This window comes from Phaenicophaeus curvirostris, unplaced genomic scaffold (assembly GCF_032191515.1).
Source record: "Phaenicophaeus curvirostris isolate KB17595 unplaced genomic scaffold, BPBGC_Pcur_1.0 scaffold_59, whole genome shotgun sequence".
Lineage (NCBI taxonomy): Eukaryota > Metazoa > Chordata > Aves > Cuculiformes > Cuculidae > Phaenicophaeus > Phaenicophaeus curvirostris.
In genome coordinates this window covers 626,859-649,197 of record NW_027206681.1, presented here as the reverse complement: position 1 = coordinate 649,197, position 22,339 = coordinate 626,859, and the positions used below count along the sequence as shown (strand labels likewise).

The following is a 22,339-nucleotide window of genomic DNA, read 5'->3' as shown; positions in this document are numbered from 1 at the left end:
AGTCTGGAGATTAGACAGCCACAAAGACATTTTAAAGACACTTGCTGTGTTGGGCAGGCCCAGAGGCTGTTTACAACAGCTGGGCAGCAGTCTGGAACGCGTTGGAGGCTCAAGCTGACAGTTGAGTAACCCTGAAGGTGTCTGTGAGGGCGACAGGGTGATCCCAGCTGGGACACGAGGAGCATTCACTGTCAGCAGCTCTGAACGCTGTGAGACAGCAGAGACACCCCTGGCAAACCCAAACAGCCCAGGCAGCCCCAGCCCTGTGCTCTGCCTGGGGCTTCTCCAGGGGATGCGTCCGTCTCGCTTGCTTTTATAAGAAAGAGTTCATTTTAAGCACATTTTAAAGTCTTCTGCTTAGGGGTGGAGGTATGGAGAAGGTGTTGGTGGAGGAGAAGCTCCACATGAGCTGGCAACGTGCGCTTGCAACCCAGAAACCACCCGTGTCCTGGGCTGATTCCAAAGTCGTGGGACCAGCAGGGAGGGAGGGGATTCTGCCCCTCTGCTCCATTCTGTGGAGACCCCACCTGGAGCCCCGTGTCCAATTCTGGAGTCCTCAGCACAGGAAGGACATGGAGCTGTTGGAGCGGGTCCAGAGGAGGCCACGGAGATGATCCAAGAGCTGAAGCACCTCTGCAAAGAGGACAGTCTGGGAGAGTTGGGGTTGTTCATGCTGGAGAAGAGAAGGCTCCATGGAGACCTTAGAGCAGCTTCCAGTATGGAAAGGGGCTCCAGGAAAGCTGCTGAGGGACTTTTTACAAGGGCCTGGAGTGATAGGATGAGGGCAGATGGCTTCAAATTGAAAAGGGAAAGATTGAGATTAGCTTTTAGGGTGAAATTCTGCATGCTGAGGGTGGGGAGAGCCTTGGCCAAGCTGCCCAGGGAAGTGGTGTCTGTCCCATCCTTGGACGTGTTCAAGGCCAGGTTGGATGGACCTTTTAACAACCTGATCCAGTGGGAGGTGTCCCTGCCCATGGCTGGACTGGAGCAGCTCCGAGGTCCCTTCCAACCCAAGCCATTCCACGATCCTTGCGACTGGAGCAATCTCCGAGTGCAAACCACTGCCCATGGTTTTCCTGGTGTTACCCTAAAGAGAAGAAAGAACAAGGAGCACCCTCACAGGTCCTGCAAGAAGAGGACAAAGAGTAAACCACTTGCACACCACTGGTACATTCAGAGGGAGGACCCAACCGCCCTAGGGCTGAGTCTTCTGTCACAAATCCACGCAGCCAGCCATGAGGGTCACCAAGCCCTTCATACACCTTCCTCCGAGGGCTCCTGTGGGACCCGTGCGGTGCTGTGCTTGGGCTGTGCGTGGAGACCAACATCACGGTTCAGTGGAGAGGAGCAGGGCTGGAAATCAAAGACAGCGGGAGGGCGGCGCGCCAGCCCATCGTGGTGGTGGATCTGGGCACCTTGCCCTGGGGCCCCACCCTGACACCGCGTCCCCTCCCTTGCGGTGCCAGGGCTGGGGCCCCCCCCGAACTCGGGGGAACTCAGCCAATGGAGGGGTGCATGGAGAAGAGGAGGGGCCCAGTGTAGTGGATAAAAGCGGGGATGGAGATCGCCCGCTCGCAGATCCCCTTGGGAGCAAGAGCCGAGAACTTCTCCGTACCTGCCGGCAGCCGCGCGCTACCCTCCACCCAACACCATGGTGCACTGGACAGCCGAAGAGAAGCAGCACATCACCAGCCTCTGGAGCAAGGTCAACGTGGAGGAATGTGGTGCTGAGGCCCTGGCCAGGTAGGTCCATCTCCTGGGCATCTGCTCAGCTTCATCCTGGATAGAGAAACCCTGGTGATGGCATTTGGGATCTTTAACGTTGTCTGTGTCTTCTTGTGTCCCCCTGTCTCTCCCCAGGCTGCTGGTCGTCTACCCCTGGACCCAGAGGTTCTTCTCTTCCTTCGGGAACCTCTCCAGCCCCACTGCCATCGTCGGCAACCCCAAGGTCCACGCCCATGGCAAGAAAGTGCTCACCTCCTTCGGGGAAGCCGTGAAGCACCTGGACAACATTAAGGGCACCTTCGCCCAGCTGTCCGAGCTTCACTGTGACAAGCTGCACGTGGACCCCGAGAACTTCAGGGTGAGCCGCGCTCCTCGCCAGGGCACCCGTCCTCCCCTCCCTCGTGTCCCCGCGAGCAGTTCCTTCATCGTGTGAGGGATTCGCTCTTGGCGTGATGGTGCAGGAGGAAGAGGGGCTGGTGGTTGGGGCAAAGAGGAGGTGCAGGAGAGGGACCGAGAGGGAAAGGACCAACCTGCAGCTGAAGAGGAAGCACCAAAGGGGCCGAGTGGTGACGGCTACAGAGAGGCTGTTTGGAGGGTCCACAGGCAGCAGGAAGGCAGCGAGGAGGTGGTTTTTGTGCGGAAACAGAGGGGAGAGAGTAAAGCAGAAGCAGTTGAAGAGCAGGAAGAGGTTTGAGCCAAGGGAAAAGCAAAGGAGTGAGAGAGAAGCCTGACACGGAGAAGAGATGAGGCGCATAAGACGGTAACCAGATGCCAAAAGAAAAAGAGCAATGGGACCTAAAAGGGGGAGAAAACTTCACCAGCCATGTCTCCGCAGCTGAGAGTTTCCCAGTGGGGAATTAATCCAGGGCTGGGAGGGATCCCCCCAGGTCAGCGTGAGCTCCTTGTTCATGACAGGGAGCTTTGCAGCACAGAATGCCGGCTCCTTGCCACGTGGCAGATGCTCAGCTGAGTCTTCTGCTCAGGAGAAGCTCCCAAATGAAGCCAGAAAAGAGAAAGATAAATTTAATCAACCAGATTTCTGGAGCATTTTCAGCTCCTCTTCCCACAGCAGTGGCAGAACCTGAATCTTTAGAGTAAGAGCAGAGAACAAGCTTCAGGTGCATCCTAAAAAAGGCTCCTGCATGTTTAGGTGCCCAGAGGTTCCCCTGGATCTAATCAAGTGCTTGAACGGGGGTCTGGCTCCTGGGCATTGCTAACCCAAGGGTGCTTTTGTCCCCCCAGCTCCTGGGTGACACCCTGATCATCGTCCTGGCCTCCCACTTCACCAAGGAGTTCACCCCCGAGTGCCAGGCTGCCTGGCAGAAGCTGGTTGGCGCCGTGGCCCACGCTCTGGCCCGCAAGTACCACTAAAGAGTCAACAGGAGAATCCCCAGCAGCATCCTCCGGCCACGCGTCGCGCGCCAGCGGGTCCGTGGTTCTGGAGATGACAGCTTCTAACAGCCAAATAAAGCTCATCCTGTGAAGTCCCTGCTGAGTCTGTGTGTCCTTGAGAAGCTGGAGGGGTGGAGGAGACGGGGTCTTGGGGCACCCACAGGGGAACAGGGGGTAGAATTGAGGAGGGTGGGTGTTTTGCTCCCAGAAAATGCCACCTCCCTTTGTGCTGCATGTTTTTTTTGGGGGGATACATGGTATTTGCCTCTGAAAATCACATTTCAGGTAGATCCACCCCTGCTGCCCTGGTGGTCCCGCTCCGGGAAGATTGCACCGAGGAACCGGGCTGTATTTTACTGTGAAACCAAGGAGTTTTCTTGCAGGAACTGGGAGGGTTTGTGAGATTTTTTTTAGGCAGGATAAACCAAGTGAACAGTTTAATCCACCCTCACTCACTCCTGGCACAGAGCCTACGAGGATTTAGCTGACTCACACGGGCCACGCAGCCGGCTGGGTGGGGGCAGGTTCCTGATAAACGTTTTGCTATCAGGACCTGTCCAGACCCTGTTTATGTGCTGCTCTTCCACCCTACACCACCCATTCTGTGACTGGGGGGGGCATTCCTGCTAATTGTGGTGGCTGTCAATGATTTTCTGGACGTGGGTATTGATGGACGTGGGTATTGATGGATATGGGTATTGATGGACATGGTTATCAATGGATGTGGGTATCAATGGACGTGGATATTGATGGATGGGGTTTGATGGATGCTCTACATGCCAGTGGTTTAGGTGTTTCAGTGCCTGCAGGGCAGGACTGGTGGGTAGAGGTTGTTCTGGGCATAGGAAGCTCCGTCTGCCTCCTCACTTCTGAGTGTGACGCAGTAAAAACAACAGTTTGCTGAAAGAGGATGGGAAAAAGGAGAAAAAAGAGGGCATAGTGTGATATCCCAGTGACTCTGACTCCCTTTCTGCACCGTATCCTACCCCTGCTTCATCCACATCCAGGGGCCACCCACTCTGACCCACCGGGCATTATGAAAAGCCCTTTCCGACCCCCAAGACCCTCTTCCAACTCATTTTTTTCTTGGAGGAAGAGGCATTTTGCTTCTGGTGGCAAAAAGAAGGTGTCAAGTGATTTCTACTGAGTCCCAAAGTGCAGGGAGTCTGGACAGGCCCAGGGTGCAATGTCGTGGTTGGGTGTCCATGGTCCCCAAAACCCAGTTTCTTACATCATTTTTCATGGGTTTCTTGACAGATATTTGTATGAGCACAGTTGTTCATAGACCTCAGGCAGAAATGACTGAAATACCCAAAGAAGAAGGTCCTCTCCTGCAAGCAAGGTGCCTCGGGGTAGACACGACCCAAGCAGACCAGAGACCAGGTCTGTGCACCAGAGGAAGGCTGGGATCTTCTCACCATTTGTGTTCCTGATGGGACACCTCTTCCCAGGAGCAGGGATGGAGCTTCTGATCATTTCACAGAATCACAGAATCACAGAATAACCAGGTTGGAAGAGACCCACCGGATCATCGAGTCCAACCATTCCTACCAAACACTAAACCATATCCCTCAGCACCTCGTCCACCCGTGCCTTAAACACCTCCAGGGAAGGTGACTCAACCACCTCCCTGGGCAGCCTGTTCCAGTGCCTCCTACCTGGGAGCTTCTCCAACTGAACCCCGCGCCTCCGGCTCAGCCCAACCCAAACCCTGTGGAAGACAAAAGGGAGACAGTGGATTGACCCCGGTGCTGTGGGACCATCCGGGCTTGGATCAGCCATGGGGTGTCCAGCAGGAGCAGGGCAGGGATCATACCCCTGCACTTGGCACTGGGGAGGCTGCGCCTTGAATCCTGGGTTCAGTTTTGGCCCCTCATTCCAACACCTGGAGGGAGTGGAGTCTGTCCGGAGAAGGGAATGGAGCTGGGGAAGGGTCTGGAGCCCCAGCGGTTCTGGGAGTGGCTGAGGGACCTGGGGGTGTTTATCCTGGAGAAGAGGAGGCTGAGGGGAGACCTCATTGCTCTCTCCAACTCCCTGAGAGGAGGTTGTGGAGAGGAGGGAGCTGGGCTCTTCTCCCAAGGGACAGGGGACAGGACGAGAGGGAATGGCCTCAAGCTCCACCAGGGGAGGGTCAGGCTGGACATTAGGAAAAAATTTTCCCAGAAAGGGTGATTGGTCCCTGGCAGAGGCTGCCCAGGGAGGGGGTTGAGTCCCCTTCCCTGGAGGGGTTTAAGGGACGGGTGGACGAGGTGCTGAGGGACATGGGTTAGTGATTGATGGGAATGGTTGGACTCCATGATCCAGTGGGTCCTTTCCAACCTGGTGATTCCATGATTCTATGAAATGGCCTGAAGTTGTGCCAGGGGAGGTTTAGACTGGATATTGGGAGAAATTCCTTCCTGGAAAGAGTGTTGAAGCCCTGGCAGAGGCTGCCCAAGGCAGTGGTCAAGTCCCCATCCCTGGTGGGGGGGTCAAAACCCGTGTGGCCGTGGCACTCGGGGACAGGGTTCACTTGGCACAGTGGGGTTGGACTGGCGGCCGGACTGCATGAGCTTGGAGGTCTTTTCCCACCTTAATTATCTGATGAGTCTACGACCCATCTCTCAGCCCCTGCACTCTCACCAGGGCTGTGTTTGGTGGGCTTCGGTGCAGAAAATAAAGCAGGAGACCACCCTCACGCAGGGTCATTGCTGCAGGGTGGGTGAGTCCCCCTTGTGTGCTCGGGGTGTCCAGGGGAGCAACTCACATGACGTGAACAGGGTGAGGGTGGAAAGGGCCTGGGGTCCCCCTTGAGCTGAACTTCTGCTGCTGTTGGATCCCACGGCAGATCCTGCTGTGGCAAACCTGGTGTTGAAAGGCCACTTCACCTGCCCTGTTAGGATACGGCTGGAAACAGAAATGGGATGAAGAGGGTGATCCTGTTGGATTCTTGCTCCCTGTTGCATCTCGCTGATCCTTTGACATATGAGGGGAGAACCTTTGGGATAGTTCCTTCCTTTTGGGAAGGGAACAGCGAATGGAGAAGGTCAGGGTTACAGGAGGAGAGCAGAGGGGTCAGTGTGGGTTCCAGCTGCAAGACCTCAGTGCTCCCACAGCTCCTGGTGGGTCAAGGACCTCCGAGTCCTCCTGCAACTCAGGGATCCTCAGGGTCTGCTGGTGGCAAACCCACCACATTTTTTATTCCTCATATTTGAGATCGGAAGGGCAGCGTCCAGGGCTTGGAGAGCCCAGGCTCACGCCCCAGCGACTCCCCTGCCACATTAAACCATGACCATGGTGGGTTGTGCAGCCCCTTCTCCGCAAAGGGGCCCGTATCTGGTGGGTGATACGGAGAACAGGCTGGACAGAGGGGTAGGGATAAGGATCTCAGGCTCAGGATAACCAGGGGCCCACTCTGAGCACGCCACACCCTGGCCATCCCCTTCTGCTGCCCCACCAGTGCTGGGGACCCCCAGCCAATGACCCCGCAGGGGGAGGTGGGGAGGAGCTGCTGAAAGTGGATAAAAGCCTCCGTGGGGTCTGCAGCTCAGCTACGAGCTCTGCGTCCTCCTGCAGCTCCCAGCAAACCCGCCTGCCACCATGGTGCACTGGACAGCCGAAGAGAAGCAGCTCATCACCAGCGTCTGGAGCAAGGTCAACGTGGAGGAATGTGGTGCCGAGGCCCTGGCCAGGTAGGTCCATCTCCTGGGCGTCTGCTCAGCTTCATCCTGGACAGAGAAACCTCTCCAGTCCCTGGAGTGTTAACAGCATCTTCTTGTGTCCCCCTGTCTCTCCCCAGGCTGCTGATCGTCTACCCCTGGACCCAGAGGTTCTTCTCTTCCTTCGGGAACCTCTCCAGCCCCACTGCCACCCTCGGCAACCCCAAGGTCCGCGCCCATGGCAGGAAAGTGCTCACCTCCTTCGGGGAAGCCGTGAAGAACCTGGACAACATTAAGGCCACCTTCTCCAAGCTGTCCGAGCTGCACTGCGAGAAGCTGCATGTGGACCCCGAGAACTTCAGGGTGAGATGGGTTTGCAGCCCCAACCCCTTCTCTCTGTCCAGTTTTGGCTCTGAAACTGGGGGCATCGCTTCCAAACCTGTTTTCTAGGGTAGTTTCCTTTTGCTGGTGGAGACAGGGTCCCTGTGTAGCACCCAAGGGTGATGACAGCTCGTGTGGAGGAGTTTGCAGGAGTGTGGGTGGCTTTCACCCTAAAAAGTCCCATTTTTAGCAACAATGCAGTGGTGGTGAGGAAAGAAGTTGGTTACCTAAAGGAGATACTGGAGCGGAGGACAGAAGAAAAAACCCAGGGAAAAGTGTAGAGGGGGCTGGAGGAGCCAGAGAGGAGCTGAGAAGAGCAACTAAGGGAACCATAGGTCCTGTAGGGGAAAGCCCCATCCCTGGAGGTGTCCAAGGCCAGGTTGGATGGGGCTTGGAGCCCCTGATCCAGTGGGAGGTGTCCCTGCCCATGGCAGGGGTGGGACTGGATGGGTTTTTATGTCCCTTCCAACCCAAACCATTCCAGGATTCCATCGCTCTTCTGTGTGTGCTTGGAAACAACTGAGCAGGTTCCTGTCGTGTCCCGCATGGGCTGCCTTATTTCATGGAACACATGCTCCTCCCCCATCATTTTAAGATAAAAATGGGTCATTTTCTCCATTTACCTCTAAAGAGCATTTTTTGCAAGGTGGATCTCAGGTCAAGTTACTTCAGCATCCCCAAAAAATCAGGGAGAAATAGGTTCAAGGTTTGTCTCGTCATTCCTTTTTATATTAAAGAATGAATTTTAGGTGGTTTTCCCCAAATCAAGACATTTTCTGTATGGAAAGTCTGAGGATTTTGTTGGGGGATTCCCTGGGAATGAGCTGTTGCCCGGAACCAGCCACAGGGATGAGGAGGAGGAGGATGAGTGAGCAGCACACAGGATTCTTTTCCAGAGGGAAATTCAGCTTCAGGGAGAGGAATTCAGCCTGGGGGCTGCGGGGTGGTGTGAGAATAAGAAGAGGGTGGCAGGACTGACACCAGGGGGAAGCTTTTAGCAGGAAAACCAGGGAGAGAAAGAGCTGGCATAGAGGGAGAAGCTTTTTGCAGCGGAAGGGGTGGCAGGACAGCGTGGGGCTGGTGGAGCTGAGTGCTGCAAGGCTGAAGAGCCAACTCTGAAGGCTGTGAGCCCCAACATCTCCACCCCAGCTCAGAGGCGTCGGTTCCCTGCTCCCTGGTCCGTTGCAGCACAACAGTTCAGAGAATTGTGGAATGTCCTGAGTTGGAAGGAACCCACAAGGTTCATGGAGTCCAACTCCTGTCCCTGCATAGAACTGTAGAAACACCAGGTTGGAAAGGACCCACCGGATCATCGAGTCCAACCATTCCCATCAATCACTAACCCATGTCCCTCAGCACCTCGTCCACCCGTCCCTTAAACCCCTCCAGGAAGGGGACTCAAACCCCTCCCTGGGCAGCCTCGGACAGGGACCAATCACCCTTTCCATGAAATATTTTTTCCTAATGTCCAGCCTGAACCTCCCCTGTCAGAGCTTGAGGCCACAGGCCAACCCTGATGCTCACACCATGTGCCTTGAGGGCCAAATGTTTCTGGAGCAGTTTGAGCAGCACTAACCCTGCCTGCTTGCCCTCTTTCTCCTCCAGCTCCTGGGAGACATCCTCATCATCGTCCTGGCTTCCCACTTCGCCGGGGATTTCACCCCTGCCTGCCAGTTCGCCTGGCAGAAGCTGGTCAGCGTCGTGGCTCACGCTCTGGCCCGCAGGTACCACTGAGCATCCCGGGGAAGGGTCCCTGCGTGCCACAAGCAACCCTCAAGCACAAGGTGTTAACCCGTTGGGTGGTGACCACCAAATAAACACCTCCCAGCCCCGAATATGCGAGTCTCCCTGTCTCTGTGTGGGGGAAGGTGGGGGGATTTATGCTGTCACCGTGATGCCATCCACGTGCGGGTGTATTTCTTGGTTCTAGAAGCCCAGAGGGCAGACAGTGTCCTGGGCTGCATCCAAAGAACTGTGGCCAAATGTGGTGAAGATCTAGTTAGTGGTGTGTTTCTTTGTTCCTCTGCATCTCCTGCCCTGGGACTCCAGCTGAGCAGAGGTGGGGACACTTGAGGGGTCACTGCCCTTCCACGTCATCCTTGCTTCTTTGCTGCTGGTTTACTTTTAGATGGGTAATTTTCTATTCAGATTTTGGGATATGGGGCAGCTTTGGTTCACCGCTGGCTTTCTTATCCATCCCTGTGCCTTCCTATAGCTACTTCACACTCTCCATCCACCCATCCATCCATCCATCCATCCATCCATCCATCCATCCATCCACCCATCCACCCATCCATCCATCCATCCATCCATCCATCCATCCATCCATCCATCCATCCCTCCCTCCCTCCCTCCCTCCCTCCCTCCCTCCTCCCATCCACCCATCCATCCATCCATCCCTCCTCCCATCCATCACCCCCCTCTGTTATAGTTTAACCCCTCAGATGTTCAGCTGGACAAGCAGGGTTTCATCACAGGTAGTGATTATTTAGGAAGACAAATGCTTTAACTCCAGAAGTCCCCCTTTCCTCCTTCTCCCCCAGCTTTTATTCCTGCGTGGGATGTTGTGTGGAACATCCCTCTGCTCCATCAGGGCGAGCTCTGCACCCCCAGCCTGGTGGGGCAGGGTGAGGAATAGCACGGTCCTTGATGCTCTGCAAGCCCTGTTCTGCAATAACACAAACATCAATGCTCTATCAACACTGTTTTGGTCCCAATACCAAAACACAGCCCTGTGTGAGCTGCTATGAAGAAAATTAACTCTGTGTCGGCCAAACTCATCACCCAACCACCCAGTCAGCTCCTGCCAGTGCAACCCTTTATCTGTCCATCTGTCCACATCCATCACAGATGCACAGATCCACCTCCAACAGAGCAACGAAGCTGGTGAGGGGGCTGGAGAACAGGCCTATGAGGAACGGCTGAGAGAGCTGGGGGTGTTTAGCCTGGAGGAGGCTGAGGGGAGACCTCATTGCTCCCTCCAACTCCCTGAAAGGAGGTTGTGGAGAGGAGGGAGCTGGGCTCTTCTCCCAAGGGACAGGGGACAGGACGAGAGGGAATGGCCTCAAGCTCCACCAGGGGAGATTTAGGCTGGACATTAGGAAAAAATTCTTCATGGAAAGAGTCATTGGGCACTGGCAGAGGCTGCCCAGGGAGGGGGTTGCGTCACCTTCCCTGGAGGGGTTTAAGGCACGGGTGGACGAGGTGCTGAGGGACATGGGTTAGTGATTGATGGGAACGGTTGGACTCGATGATCCGGTGGGTCTCTTCCAACCTGGTGATTCTATGATTCTATGAGCCTATGAACCAGTGCTATAACGGCATCTTTCAGATGGGATTTTGAGCCCTAAAGTCAAGATTTAGGAGCTGTATTTTCGTGGGATTTCACAAAACACTGATTTTTACACCCCATCTGCCGATGTGGACAACACTTGGCTCCTGTCTCTGAAGTGGCTGCTGCTGAGCCCAGAGCTGGGAAACTTGGAGTTGTTGAACCAGTGGCTCCAGGTCCCTGCTCACTGGGAGCCTGACAGGTGGTGCTATGAAGCCCAGCGGAGAGAGGGTCATAGTGTCATGGAACGGGTTGGGTTGTGTTGGAAGGGATCTCAAAGCCCATCCAGTCCCACCCCCTGCGACATCTTCCCCTTGATTGGGGGCTCCAAGCCCCATCCAACCTGGCTGTGAACCCCTCCAGGGGTGGAGCAGCCACCACTGCTCTGAGCAACCTGGGCCAGGGGTTCATGACCCTCATCATGAAGAATTTCTTCCTAATGTCTAATCTAAATATTAGCACTTCTTATTCAAAGCCATTCCCTCTCATCCTGTCACTCCAGTCCCTTGTAAAAAGTCCCTTCCCAGCTTCCCTGGAGCCCCTCTCCATACTGGAAGCTGCTCTAAGTTCTCCCTGCAGACTTTTCTCCTCCAGGCTGAATGACCCCAATTCTCTCAGTCTGTGCTCATCCAGGAGGTTCTTCAGCACTTGCAACCTCTCCATGGCCTCCTCCTCACACTCCCTGTGTCCAATTCTGGAGTCCTCATGCCCTGGAGGTGTTCAAGGCCAGGTTGGATGGGGCTTGGAGCAAATTGATGCAGTGGGAGGTGTCCCTGCCCCTGTCAGGGAGTGGAACTGGATGGGCTTTGAGGTCCCTTCCATCCCAAACCATCCCATGATTCCATGAACATTCCTTCCTCAGCCTCCTTGTGGAGCAATCCAGGTGGGCAGCTCCATGGAGGGGCCCTGGGGTGTCTCTGGGGCAGCCCCACAGGTGGAGGATGGGATTTTTCCCAATTTAATGAGCATTTACCCAGGATGATGCAGAGGAATCCTTTGATTTTTGCAGGACATCTGAAGCACGTTTACAGGTGACGGTGTGGTAGATGTTGAAGCCTGGACACCCAGACTCAAATACAGCTTGAAGTGTTTATGTGTTGAAGCTAATTAGAACACCCTGGAAAGCTGTCTGCTAATTTAACTTATCAAGCTAATTATTTAGCTGGCGAAGCGCAGAGCGGAGGCGCAGATGTCTGGGGCTTTGTCTGAGAAGCAAGGCAGTCAGAAATAGACTCATTCCATTTTTCACGGCGTGTTAATGAGTTCAGCCAATTAAACAATGCCAAGTTCCCTGATTATGCAGACAGATGGAGCATGAATTCCTTGAGTGTTGGGGGCTGGAAAGGTTTCAATTCATCCACATCAGCCACCGCAGCCCCTGAAAAGAGCAGAAACCAGGCAAATGGGCTTGAGAAGTTGTTTACAACTGGTTTTTACCTGAAAATCAAAAAAGCACCATCCCTGTCCTCAAAGCTGGAGCTGTTTCCATAGAGTCATGGGTTGGGTTGGAAGGGTCCCCAAGGCTCATCCAGTCCCAACACCCTGCCATGAGACACCTCCCACTGGATCAGGGGCTCCAAGCCCCATCCAACCTGGTCTTCAACACCTCCAGGGATGGGGCAGACCCTCATCCCATCCCTGCACTCCCTGATCCAGAGCCCCTCCACAGCTTTCCTAGATCTACTTTCTGTACTGGAAACTTTCTTGATTTGTGTTTCACTCAACAGTGTGTGTTTCCCTGAGAGATCTGTGGGTTGGAAGCTCTTGTTTCTGCAGAAGAACTGAGGGCTGGGTTTGTGTACACATGGCTCCGTTTTACCCATGACCTTTAGCTGTAATAACACCAACCCTGCTAAGAATTATAGTTATTTTGTTTGTTACCGTCACAAACATCAACTGAAACGCCCATCCCTTTGAATAGCTTGGTGGGTAAGAACTATCGTAACAGAGACAATTAGAGTAACTATCTCCAAAATGAAGGGAAATGAGCTGAAAGAGGGGAGATTTAGAAGAGATCTTAGGAAGAAATATTCTCCTGTGAGGGTGGGGAGGCCCTGGCCCAGGTTGCCCAGAGAACTGGTGGCTGCCCCATCCCTGGAGGTGTTGGAGCCCAGGTTGGATGGAGCTGGGAGCCCCTGATCCAGTGGGAGGTGTCCCTGCCTGTGGCTGAAACCAGATGGACTTTGGGGTCCCATCCAACCCAAACCATTCTATTATTCTGTGATCCAGGTGATGAGAGGGATCATCGTCCTCTTGGATTGATGTCCTTCAAGAGAGTGCGTGGGATGAGGCTGTTTCCATCCCACCAAGGGGATGGAGACCAAGGGGAAGTCTGCAGATTCCATGTGGAGAGCTGGAGAGGGACCTATACAGAAGAAGAGACCGGGTGCGAGGGTGGGATGGGGATGATGTAACAGTGACTCAGAGAAGAGGCTGCAACAACGTCGTGGGAGGGAGGTGGCCCTGGAGCAATAAATGATGCTATTATCAGCTTTACAGGTGGTAAATCTGAAGGGTAATAAAACAGGGAGAAAGACTCAACCGGCACTGCAAAGCGCTTGTCTCCGCTCTGGAACATCTTGAAGGAGGACATCAGGAATAAGACCCTCACACTGAGACACAAAGTTGTTTTGATTGCTCAGCAAGACCCAATTCTGCGTTACCTTTGAATCATTTATAAAAAAGGGTCTTGGAGGGAGCACGGCCCCAGGGAACAGCAGCCACGTCCTCCTGACGGGCGTCCCTGGGATGGCTCGTTTCCACCACTGGGTTTTCATCCCTTGCTGCTTGACGTGCCTCATAGCAACGCTGGGAAACGGCACCATCCTGCTCCTTGTGAGAGTGGACAGAAGGCTCCACCAGCCCGTGTCCTACCTCCTTTCCATGCTGGCCACCGCAGACCTGGGCTTGACCCACAGTGCTGCACGTGGCTTGGTTTGGCACCAGAGAGATCAGCTTCCCAGTCTGCCTCACCCAGATGTTCTGCATCCATGTCTTCTCCTTCATGGAGTCCTTGGTGCTTCTGGCCATGGCCTTTGACCGCTACGTGGAGCAGAGGAGGCTGAGGGGAGACCTCGTTGCTCCCTGCAACTACCTGAGAGGAGGTTGTGGAGAGGAGGGAGCTGGGCTCTTCTCCCAAGGGACAGGGGACAGGACGAGAGGGAATGGCCTCAAGCTCCACCAGGGGAGGGTCAGGATGGACATTAGGAAAAAATATTTCATGGAAAGGGTGATTGGGCCCTGGCAGAGGCTGCCCAGGGAGGGGGTTGAGTCACCTTCCCTGGAGGGGTTTAAGGGACGGGTGGACGAGGTGCTGAGGGACACGGGTTAGTGATTGATGGGAATGGTTGGACTCGATGATCCAGTGGGTCTCTTCCAAACTGGTGATTCTATGATTCTATGATAATCAAGGCTGTGCTGGCCATCACCTCCAGAGATGAGCAGACCAAAGCCCTTAACACTTGTGTCTCTCACTTCTGTGCTGTTCTCACCTTCTATGTACCCCTGGTTGGCCTGTCCGTGGTGCACTGGTACGGGAAGAACGCTGCACCCTTCACCCCTGTGTTCTTGGCCAACGTCTACCTCTTTGTCCTGCCTGTGTTGAACCCCATCAGCTACAGCATGAGAAACGAGCCCCTTTGCAAATTCGTGCTCAGGCTCCTGTGCCAAGGAATGGGCTGGACTGGCCGCGGCCAGCAGCCTGGGGTCACTGGGAAGTGGGAAGCATGCCCTCATGAGATGCCCACAAAAACTGACAGCTTGAGCATAAGCAAGAGCTACAAAATTGCTCTAACTGACAGTCAAATGCTCTTTAAATGCATTAAAAGCAGGAATTCAGCTAGGAAAAGGGTGGACCACTTGGCGATGAAGGGTGAGGGGCACTATCTGAGATGACTAAGCCATGGCAGAGGAGATCAGGGAGCTCTTTGCATCCAATTTCACCATTGAAAGTGTTTGGTAGGGTTCTATACACAACACTCTCTTCAAAGTAGATGGACCAGGGGGTCTTAGAGTCATAAAATCACTTGGTTGGAAAAGACTCTTGAGATAAAGTCCAACCGTACCTGTCTACCTCCTAACCATATCTCTGAGCAATGTGTCTACCTGTCTTTTAAACCCCTCCAGGGAAAGTGACTCGATCACCTCCCTGGGCAGCCTCTGCCAGTGCCTGAGAACCATTTCAGTGAAGAATCTTTCCTGGTATCCAACCTGAGCCTGCCCTGGTGCAACTTGAGGATGTTTCCTCTTGTCCTATCATCTGCCACTTGGGAGAAGAGACCAACACCCACCTCACCACAACCTCCTTTGAGGTAGTTTTGGACAGTGAGGAGGTCTCCCCTCAGCCTCCTCTTCTCCAGAATAAACCACCCCAGTTCCCTCAGCTGCTCCTCTTAAGACTTGTTCTCCAGACCCTTCACCAGTTTCGTCGCCCTTCTCCAGACGTGCTCCAGCCCCTCAAGGTCTTTCTTTTGGAGTGAGGGACCCAAACTGAATCCAGGATTTGAGGTGTTGCCACCATGTTGAGTGCAGGGGGATGGTCCTGTCCCTGCTCCTGCTGGCCACCCCATGGCTGATCCAAGCCTGGATGCTGGTGGCTTTCTTGGCCTCCTGGACCACTGCTGGCTCATGTTCAGCTGCTCACAACCAGCACTCCCAGGTCCTTCTCTGCCAGGCAGCTTTCCAGCTGCTCTTCCCCAAGCCCAGAGCTCTGCATGGGGTTCTCGATCAGTTTGAACTGAATGTGGAGGAGGGATTACCTCAAATAAATACCAATTAATAGTCATTATCTCCTAGGAGCTGGTGCCAATCACTGGAGAGCCTGAAGGAGCTTCACTATGAAGTTGCAGAGCTGCTGGGTAGGAAGGATCACTCTACTACAAACATCCATGGTGCTGCAGGGCAGGTGATCACCCCCTATACACTGTCTGCAAAATGGGTCCCATGGTGTCCCCAACACCTACAGAGCAGTGGGACCAATTTCCACTCCTGGTGGTGTGGCTGAAGCTGCAATAAAGAATGAGGTCACTGACCACCTGGGTGCAAACAGAGGGTAAAGCCTTGCAGAGTCGGCCAGGCTACTGAAAAGGGGAATCCTGCTGTAGGGGGTCGGCTGGACTTACGCGGGAGTAGCTCCTATCGTAGGGATCCCATGGTCATAGAATCATGGAATGGGTTGGAAGGGGCTTTAAAGCCCATCACGTTCCAACACCTGCCATGGGCAGGGACACCTCCCACTGGATCTGGTTGCTCAAAACTCCATCCATCCTGGCCTTGAACCCCTCCAGGGATGGGGCAGACATCTGGGCACCCATCCCTTTCTCTGGGATCCTGTCCACCCACACCATACATGGATGCCCAAACCCCCTTGTCTAAATGCATTTAATGACAGTACTTTGTAAGGGGACAGGAGAAAACCCTCTTGTAGGGATGGGAAGCGGGTTAAAGTCTGGATAGGACATTTGCAATCCAGAGAAGGGCAGTGTCGTCCCCAAGGGATCTCACCTAGGTCTCATTTTATTCGGCGTCGTCATCAGTGACCTGGACACAGGAGTGCACGGTGGACTTGCAGAGCTTGCAGATGACGTGAGGTCGGCTAACGAGGCCAGCTCTCTAAGGTTGTTAAAATTTTAATTGCAATCACAATAAACGCTTGGTTCCACGCACACGGTTCTGCTTCCTTTTGCCGTACACACACAGAAACATGGATCATGGAATGGTTTGGGTCAGAAAGAACCTCAAAGCCCATCCAGTTCCACCCCGGCCATGGGCAGGGACACCTCCCACTGGATCAGGGGCTCCAAGCTCCATCCAACCTGGCCTTGAACCCCTCCAGGGATGGGGCAGCCACCCCTGCTCTAGGAAACCTGTGCCAGGGCCTCCTCACCCTCACACCAAAATATTTCTCCCTAAGATGTCATCTTAATCTCCCCTCTTGCAGCTCAAAACCCTTCCCATCATCCCATCCCTGCACTCCCTGCTCAAGACCCCCTCCCCAGCTTTCCTGGAGGACAAGAGGGAACGGCCTCAAGCTCCACCAGGGGAGGTTTAGGCTGAACATTAGGAAAAAATATTTCCCAGAAAGAGTCATTGGTCCCTGTCCGAGGCTGCCCAGGGAGGGGGTTGAGTCCCCTTCCCTGGAGGGGTTTAAGGGACGGGTGGACGAGGCGCTGAGGGACATGGGTTAGTGTTTGATGGGAATGGTTGGACTCGATGATCCGGTGGGTCCTTCCCAACCTGGTGATTCTGTGATTCTGCGATGCTGGAGTACCTGAGTGGGCAGCAAATCACGATGTAGTGATCCAAGGCCATGGCCATGAGCATGCCCAACTCCACCAACGAGAAGGTGTGGATGACGAACAACTGAGCAAGTCAGGAGATAAAACCAACCTCCCCAGAGCCCAACCAGAAGCGTTCTGGGTAACCTGGATGTTGATAGGACCCAGTCAATGAGGGCCATCGTGGACAGGGAGAGGTACATGGGCTTGTGCAAGCTCATCTCTGCCTTTATAATGAGGAGAAGGTTGATGTTCCCCAGCAGAGCAAAGGCATACATGATGCAGAAGGGGAAGGCAATCCAGAACTGCTCCTTCTCCAGCCCAGGGATGCCAATGACTAGGAAATAGGGAGGTGAGTGAGCACGGTGGAGTTCAAAGACACTTCTTGTCTCTTGCCTGCACTGAGGACTCCTGCACCCTGTAAGAAAGCATCAAACACCCTCAGCCCTGTGAGACCTGCTGCACTGGCTCAGGAGAGCAAGTGTCCTGCCCATTCCCACCGAGAGTGCTCCGTCCCGCTGGTCCTGGAGCACACAGACAGGATTCCCCCTGGATCAAACAGAAGGAGAAGACCACCGAGGTGCTCACCTGATGCACTCCAGTGTCCGAAGGGTGTTCAGCCCAGGAGACCAGGTGTAAACCTTCCGGAAATGAGTGTGGTGCAGACGTGAATTCCCCAGCTCCAGCCCTACAGCTCGACAGAAGGTTTTAACGGCACCGTGCCGCTCGCCGGGGCGAGCAGAGGCATCAAGTGCTTCTCTCAGCCAAAACCCACCCCATCTCAGGGCAAACACCCCAGTGCCACAGCACTCAACTCCCCTCCCTACAAACGCAGAGCTCTAGCGATGTGCATTCTCAGCCCCTGATCACGGCTGAGATCGTGTGATTTCCTAACACCTAGAAAAAAGGATTCCTTGAAGAGCCCTGCGGATCAGGACAAGGTTCCTGAGGTGGGAACCTTCCTGGGACCCACGCACACTGCTGCTGGAGAGCTGCAATGAGCAGAAGGTGGGAGGAGGAAACAGAAGCTTCCCAGAAGAGAAGTGGGAAGCCTCTTCCCTGAGGCTCTGGCACCAGCTGAGGTGACTCGCAGCGGATTCCACTCCAGCAGCATCCGGAGCAAAATTCCACACAAAATTCCAAAATTCCACACCACAACCCAGCACAACCACCAGTTGCCAGCTGGAGCTGGGGTGCCAGGGCTCTGCTGGAACCCTTACAGCTCCAGATGGCTTGGGGTCACCAGCACTCCGGGAGAGACGTCCTGGGGCTTCTTCCATGTGGCTGTAAACAACCTAGGAACTGAAATTCCTGGTATTTTCCTTTCTTCCCTCCACCTCCATCCTCCCAGCTGCCCCTCTTGGGGTTTCTTTACCTAAAAAGTCCTTGTATGGAGAACATGGGGGCAGGGGATGAAATCCCTAGGCAAAGGTAACGTGGGAGAGAGGAGCGTGCCTGCAAGCTCCGCTACCTGGTGGCCGCTCAGCACTGGTTTCTGCTGCCTAGGAGCAGAAATTGCTCAAAAAAATCTCATTGCAGAGCAGCACAGCCCTGCCTCCTCACCTGCCTCCTGCAGGCTCTCAGGCGGAGGCTCCGCACTGCGGAGACGAGGAGGTGTTTGCTGCCTGACAGACAAATCCCAGCTGGGAGCTCTGCATTTCCCCTGCTGCTGAGAGAAACAGGGAGATTTTAACCTTCTCTGTGCTGGTGACCTCATAGAAAAGCTGCGTTCTGCCCCAGCGTGTCCCTGTTTTCTTGCAGTGGGTTTATTTGGAGGAGACTTGAGAGCGAGGGGCTGCTTCAAGATCAAATCACGGGGCTGGGTTAGTAATTAAAACTGCAGAGCCATGAATAATGAAGTGCTTTCCAAACAAGAGCAATCTGTCCTTCCTCCGCTGTAGCGCTAACGCAGGGTTAGACAGAGATGCCGGTCACATCGTCCCCATCCCATAGACGGAGACGGTGAAATGAGAGGCAGATTTAAGAGCTCTCGGCATGTTTGTTAATTTAACTCTCACTGCTGCATGTCCACTGCCCCTCCCTGTCCTGCTCCTGTGGAGCTGTCATAGGATCATGGGATGGTTTGTGTTGGAAGGGACCTCAAATCCCATCCAGTCCCACCCCTGCCATGGGCAGGGACACCTCCCACGGGATCAGGGGCTCCAACCCCATCCAACCTGGCCTTGAACCCCTCCAGGGATGGGGCAGCCACCACTTCTCAGGACAACCTGGGCCAGGACCTCCCCATCCTCACAGAAGAACATTTCTCTCTAAGATCTCACCTCAATCTCCCCACTTTCAGCTCAAAACCATTCCCCTTGTCCCATCCCTGCACTCCCTGACCAAGAGCCCCTCCCCAGCTTCCCTGGAGCCCCTTTCCATGCTGGAAGCTGCTCTTAGGTCTCCTCAGAGCCTTCTCTTCTCCAGGCTGGACAACCCCAACTCTCTCAGCCTGTCCTCATGCAGGAGGTTCTCCAGCCCTCGCATCATCCCCGTGGAGTCCTCTGGACTCACCCAAAAAACACCATGTGCCTCCCGTGCCGGTTGGGGTTTTCCTTCTGCTGCAGAGCAGAGGGACCTGGGCCCCCGTGACGGACGTTTTTCTGGTTGTCAGAGTTATCGGCAGCGACACACGGTGAGGAAGAAGGTGCACGAACCCTCTCTTCCCCAGCAAAGCAACGCTCCGTGACTGAAGTTTGGAAAGCAAGATGAGGAGAGAGGATCCCACGCAGTTTCCATCCATACCCAGGAGGGATCCATCACGCCTCCCCGCTCAGAGCGTTTATTAACTGTCTTTCGGAGAAACAGGCGGCTGGGAAATATAAAACAGCGTTTACAGGGTGGTTCATTCATTTCTCTTTATTATTTTTTCTCTCAGCACAAAAGGAATAAAAATAAGGAACATATGGGGAATGAGCAGGAGCGATTTCTCAAGGCTGCAGCCTCCTGAAAGGAGTTTAGATCCACAGCGCTGCTGAAAATTGCACCCACACCTCCCAAATCTTGTTAGGCAGGTACAGATTGTTTTCATTTTGATGGAAATTTCAGCCTTTAAAAGCTCTGATAAAGCAGAAGGTGACAACAGGGACAAGGGGGAAATTACCTTTGCATCCCAGGTGGCAACTCCTTGTGATGGACTTAAATGCAAGTATTTATTCTGAAATAAAATGGGCTTCAATATCACAGGAAAGGTTAAAGCAAGACGTGTTTTATGGAGGCTGAGGCTGTACGAGCACGGTCTGTGAAAAGGACGTTATACAAACCACCAAACTCCAGCTATTGCCGTCATTTCATAGAATCGTGGAACAGTTTGGGTTGGAGGGGGTCTTAAAGATCATGGAATCATAGAATCAGAATCACAGAATCATAGATGCACGGAATTTCTTCCTAGCGTCTAATCTTTAATCTCATCCAGTCCAACCACAATGAAGCGTCACTAACATCTATAACTTGCTTATTCTTTCTCTTGCGATGTTGTCACTTTATGGAACATAATTATTAATTACAATTGGTTTAACAACTGCTGCCAGGAACCCTGGGTCTGAAATTTTTCAAAGTCATCCTCCGCAAGGAGGCTGAACAACGTTGATTGAACACCCAGTGGATGAGAACAAGACTGCGGAGGTGCAGGACTTCTCCTGAAGTACATTCCTGCATCAATAATGTCCCTTTCTGTCATTATTTTACTTAGAGGTTGGTGCTAAAGCCAAAGTGTTAGGCAGAACGTCACCAAAATGCTTCCGGAAAGTGAATGTGCCGTAAGAGGAGCCAGGAATTAATGAATTTGTCCAAAACCACTGCAGCATTTACTTAGCTCTTCCATTTTTAGGGGTGAGATGGGTACAGAGAGGCACAACGTCAAGATGTTTATCGGTTTTCTGAGCCACTTTCCTTCCGTTGAATCACAGAACCTCCTGAGTCAGAAGGGACCCACAAGGGCCATCGAGTCCAGCTCCTGTCCCTGCACAGGACAATCCCAATGTTCACACTGTGGGGCTGAGGGCGTTGGCCAAATGCTGCTGGCACATCATCATTGGGCATCCCTGGAGAGATGTTCCAGGTCTCCATCACCCTCTGGGTGAAGAGCCTTTTCCTAACGTCCAACCTAACCCTTCCTGCCATTCCCTTGGGTCAGAGAGAAGAGCTCAGCGCCTGGTCCTCCTGGTCTCTTCTCTCTGGCAATCAATGATAGTGTGTTGGGTTTAGATCATTGTAGTAGATCTCCAAGCCTGGCAAGGATAAATACTCTTAGAAAGAGTTGACAGTTGCTATTTTGCTATTTACTTTTTGCCTTGCAGCAGCACCTCAGGGTCTCCTACCATGTTCCGGGCACCCCACAAACAGAGAATGGTCCTGCACCAAAGATAAAACAAGATGAGGTGGTGTGAGGATACAGGAGCCGGTGGCCAAGCACAGGTCACCGGGCAGCTCTGTCATTGTGGATATGAATTAAATTCAGGATCCTCCTCTGTATCACTTTGGTCCTCACCCCATAGATGATGGGGTGGGCCACAGCAGGCACCAGGATGTAGACGTTCCCCATGACGATATGGACCGATGGAGCCAGGTCCTTCCCGAACCGGTGCACCACGGAGAGCCCGATCAGGGGGACGTAGAAGGCCAGGACCACGCAGATGTGGGCGACGCAGGTGCCGAGCGCCTTGAGCCTCTCCTTCCAGGACGCCAGCCGCAAGACGGCCTTGATGATGAGGATGTAGGAGAGGCAGATGAGGACGGCGTCCAGCCCCATGACCAGCAGGATGGCCGTGAGGCCGTACACCACGCTGGGGGTGGTGTTGGCGCAGGCCAGGTTCATCACGTCTTGGTGCAGGCAGAAGGAGTGCGACAGCACCCGGGAGCGGCAGAAGGGAAGGGGCAGGAGGAGCAGGGGCAAGGGCAGGAAGAAGAGGACGCCCCTGGCCACGGCCGCCACCCCCATTTTTGCTGTCGTGGCGCCGGTGAGGACAGCGGCGTGTCTCAGCGGGTGGCAGATGGCCACGTACCGGTCCACGGCCATGGCCAGCAGGACGGTGCTCTCGATGGCCGAGAGGGTGTGGATGAAGAACATCTGCACCAGGCAGGCAGCAAAGCTGATCTCCCTGGTGTCGAACCAGTAGAAGGAGAGGACGCGCGGCACCGTGGAGGTGGACAGGGCCAGGTCGATGGCAGCCAGCATGCAGAGGAAGAAGTACATGGGGGTGTGCAGGCTGGGCTCCGTCTTGACGATGAAGAGCACCGCGCAGTTGCCGGTGACGGCCAGGAGGTAGACGGAGCACAGGAGGATGGCCATCCAGGCGTGGGCAGCCTCCAGCCCCGGGATGCTGCCCAGGAGGAAGGAGGGAGGGCTGAGGTCAGAGCTGTTGGGGAAGGGCATGGCACGCGGCGGGGAGAGCAGTCATGCTACGCCGCGGCACGAACCCTGCTGCAAGGGAAAGAGAAACGGCGGCTTCAGAAACCCTTTCCCATGGATGAGATTCCCTCGGGGATTCCCCCCCCGTGCCGTGAAATGCAAAGGAATCTCACAGTTGCCATCCTGACCCACAGAGCTCCTCTCTTTTTAGCCCTTGACGGCTCCATAAAACAACATCTGCAGCCCC

At 54.3% G+C, this 22,339-nt stretch overlaps 5 protein-coding genes across 6 annotated transcripts in view; 4 read left to right on the top strand and 1 right to left on the bottom strand.

Annotated features, from left to right (window-relative positions):
- Nucleotides 1-22,339, top strand: part of LOC138734132 (olfactory receptor 52B2-like) — a 94,315-nt gene that overhangs the window by 58,922 nt on the left and 13,054 nt on the right. The window lies entirely within an intron of this gene.
- Nucleotides 1,565-3,212, top strand: LOC138734141 (hemoglobin subunit beta). The gene is made up of 3 exons (XM_069881720.1): nt 1,565-1,743; nt 1,861-2,083; nt 2,968-3,212. Exons 1-3 carry the CDS (start codon nt 1,652-1,654, stop codon nt 3,094-3,096), a joined length of 444 nt encoding a protein of 147 aa, XP_069737821.1. The 5' UTR covers nt 1,565-1,651; the 3' UTR covers nt 3,097-3,212.
- LOC138734142 (hemoglobin subunit epsilon) lies at nt 6,663-8,896 on the top strand. Its single transcript, XM_069881721.1, has 3 exons — nt 6,663-6,788; nt 6,896-7,118; nt 8,742-8,896. Exons 1-3 carry the CDS (start codon nt 6,697-6,699, stop codon nt 8,868-8,870), a joined length of 444 nt encoding a protein of 147 aa, XP_069737822.1. The 5' UTR covers nt 6,663-6,696; the 3' UTR covers nt 8,871-8,896.
- On the top strand, nt 11,446-14,361 carry LOC138734101 (olfactory receptor 51G2-like). Its single transcript, XM_069881658.1, is given in 4 exon segments — nt 11,446-11,498; nt 13,110-13,376; nt 13,378-13,571; nt 13,868-14,361. Coding segments are annotated over 4 exon segments (1,008 nt in total).
- On the bottom strand, nt 19,510-22,192 carry LOC138734133 (olfactory receptor 51E2-like). The gene has a single exon (XM_069881712.1). It carries the CDS (start codon nt 22,114-22,116, stop codon nt 21,160-21,162), a length of 957 nt encoding a protein of 318 aa, XP_069737813.1. The 5' UTR covers nt 22,117-22,192; the 3' UTR covers nt 19,510-21,159.

Excerpts from the sequence above, each read along its gene's own strand:
- LOC138734141 (XM_069881720.1), top strand. The coding sequence starts at position 1,652 with ATGGTGCACTGGACAGCCGAAGAGAAGCAGCACATCACCAGCCTCTGG. Across the intron at positions 1,744-1,860 it reads GGTGCTGAGGCCCTGGCCAG|GCTGCTGGTCGTCTACCCCT; the intron begins GTAGGTCCATCT and ends GTCTCTCCCCAG. Across the intron at positions 2,084-2,967 it reads TGGACCCCGAGAACTTCAGG|CTCCTGGGTGACACCCTGAT; the intron begins GTGAGCCGCGCT and ends TTGTCCCCCCAG.
- LOC138734142 (XM_069881721.1), top strand. The coding sequence starts at position 6,697 with ATGGTGCACTGGACAGCCGAAGAGAAGCAGCTCATCACCAGCGTCTGG. Across the intron at positions 6,789-6,895 it reads GGTGCCGAGGCCCTGGCCAG|GCTGCTGATCGTCTACCCCT; the intron begins GTAGGTCCATCT and ends GTCTCTCCCCAG. Across the intron at positions 7,119-8,741 it reads TGGACCCCGAGAACTTCAGG|CTCCTGGGAGACATCCTCAT; the intron begins GTGAGATGGGTT and ends TTTCTCCTCCAG.
- LOC138734133 (XM_069881712.1), bottom strand. The coding sequence starts at position 22,116 with ATGCCCTTCCCCAACAGCTCTGACCTCAGCCCTCCCTCCTTCCTCCTG.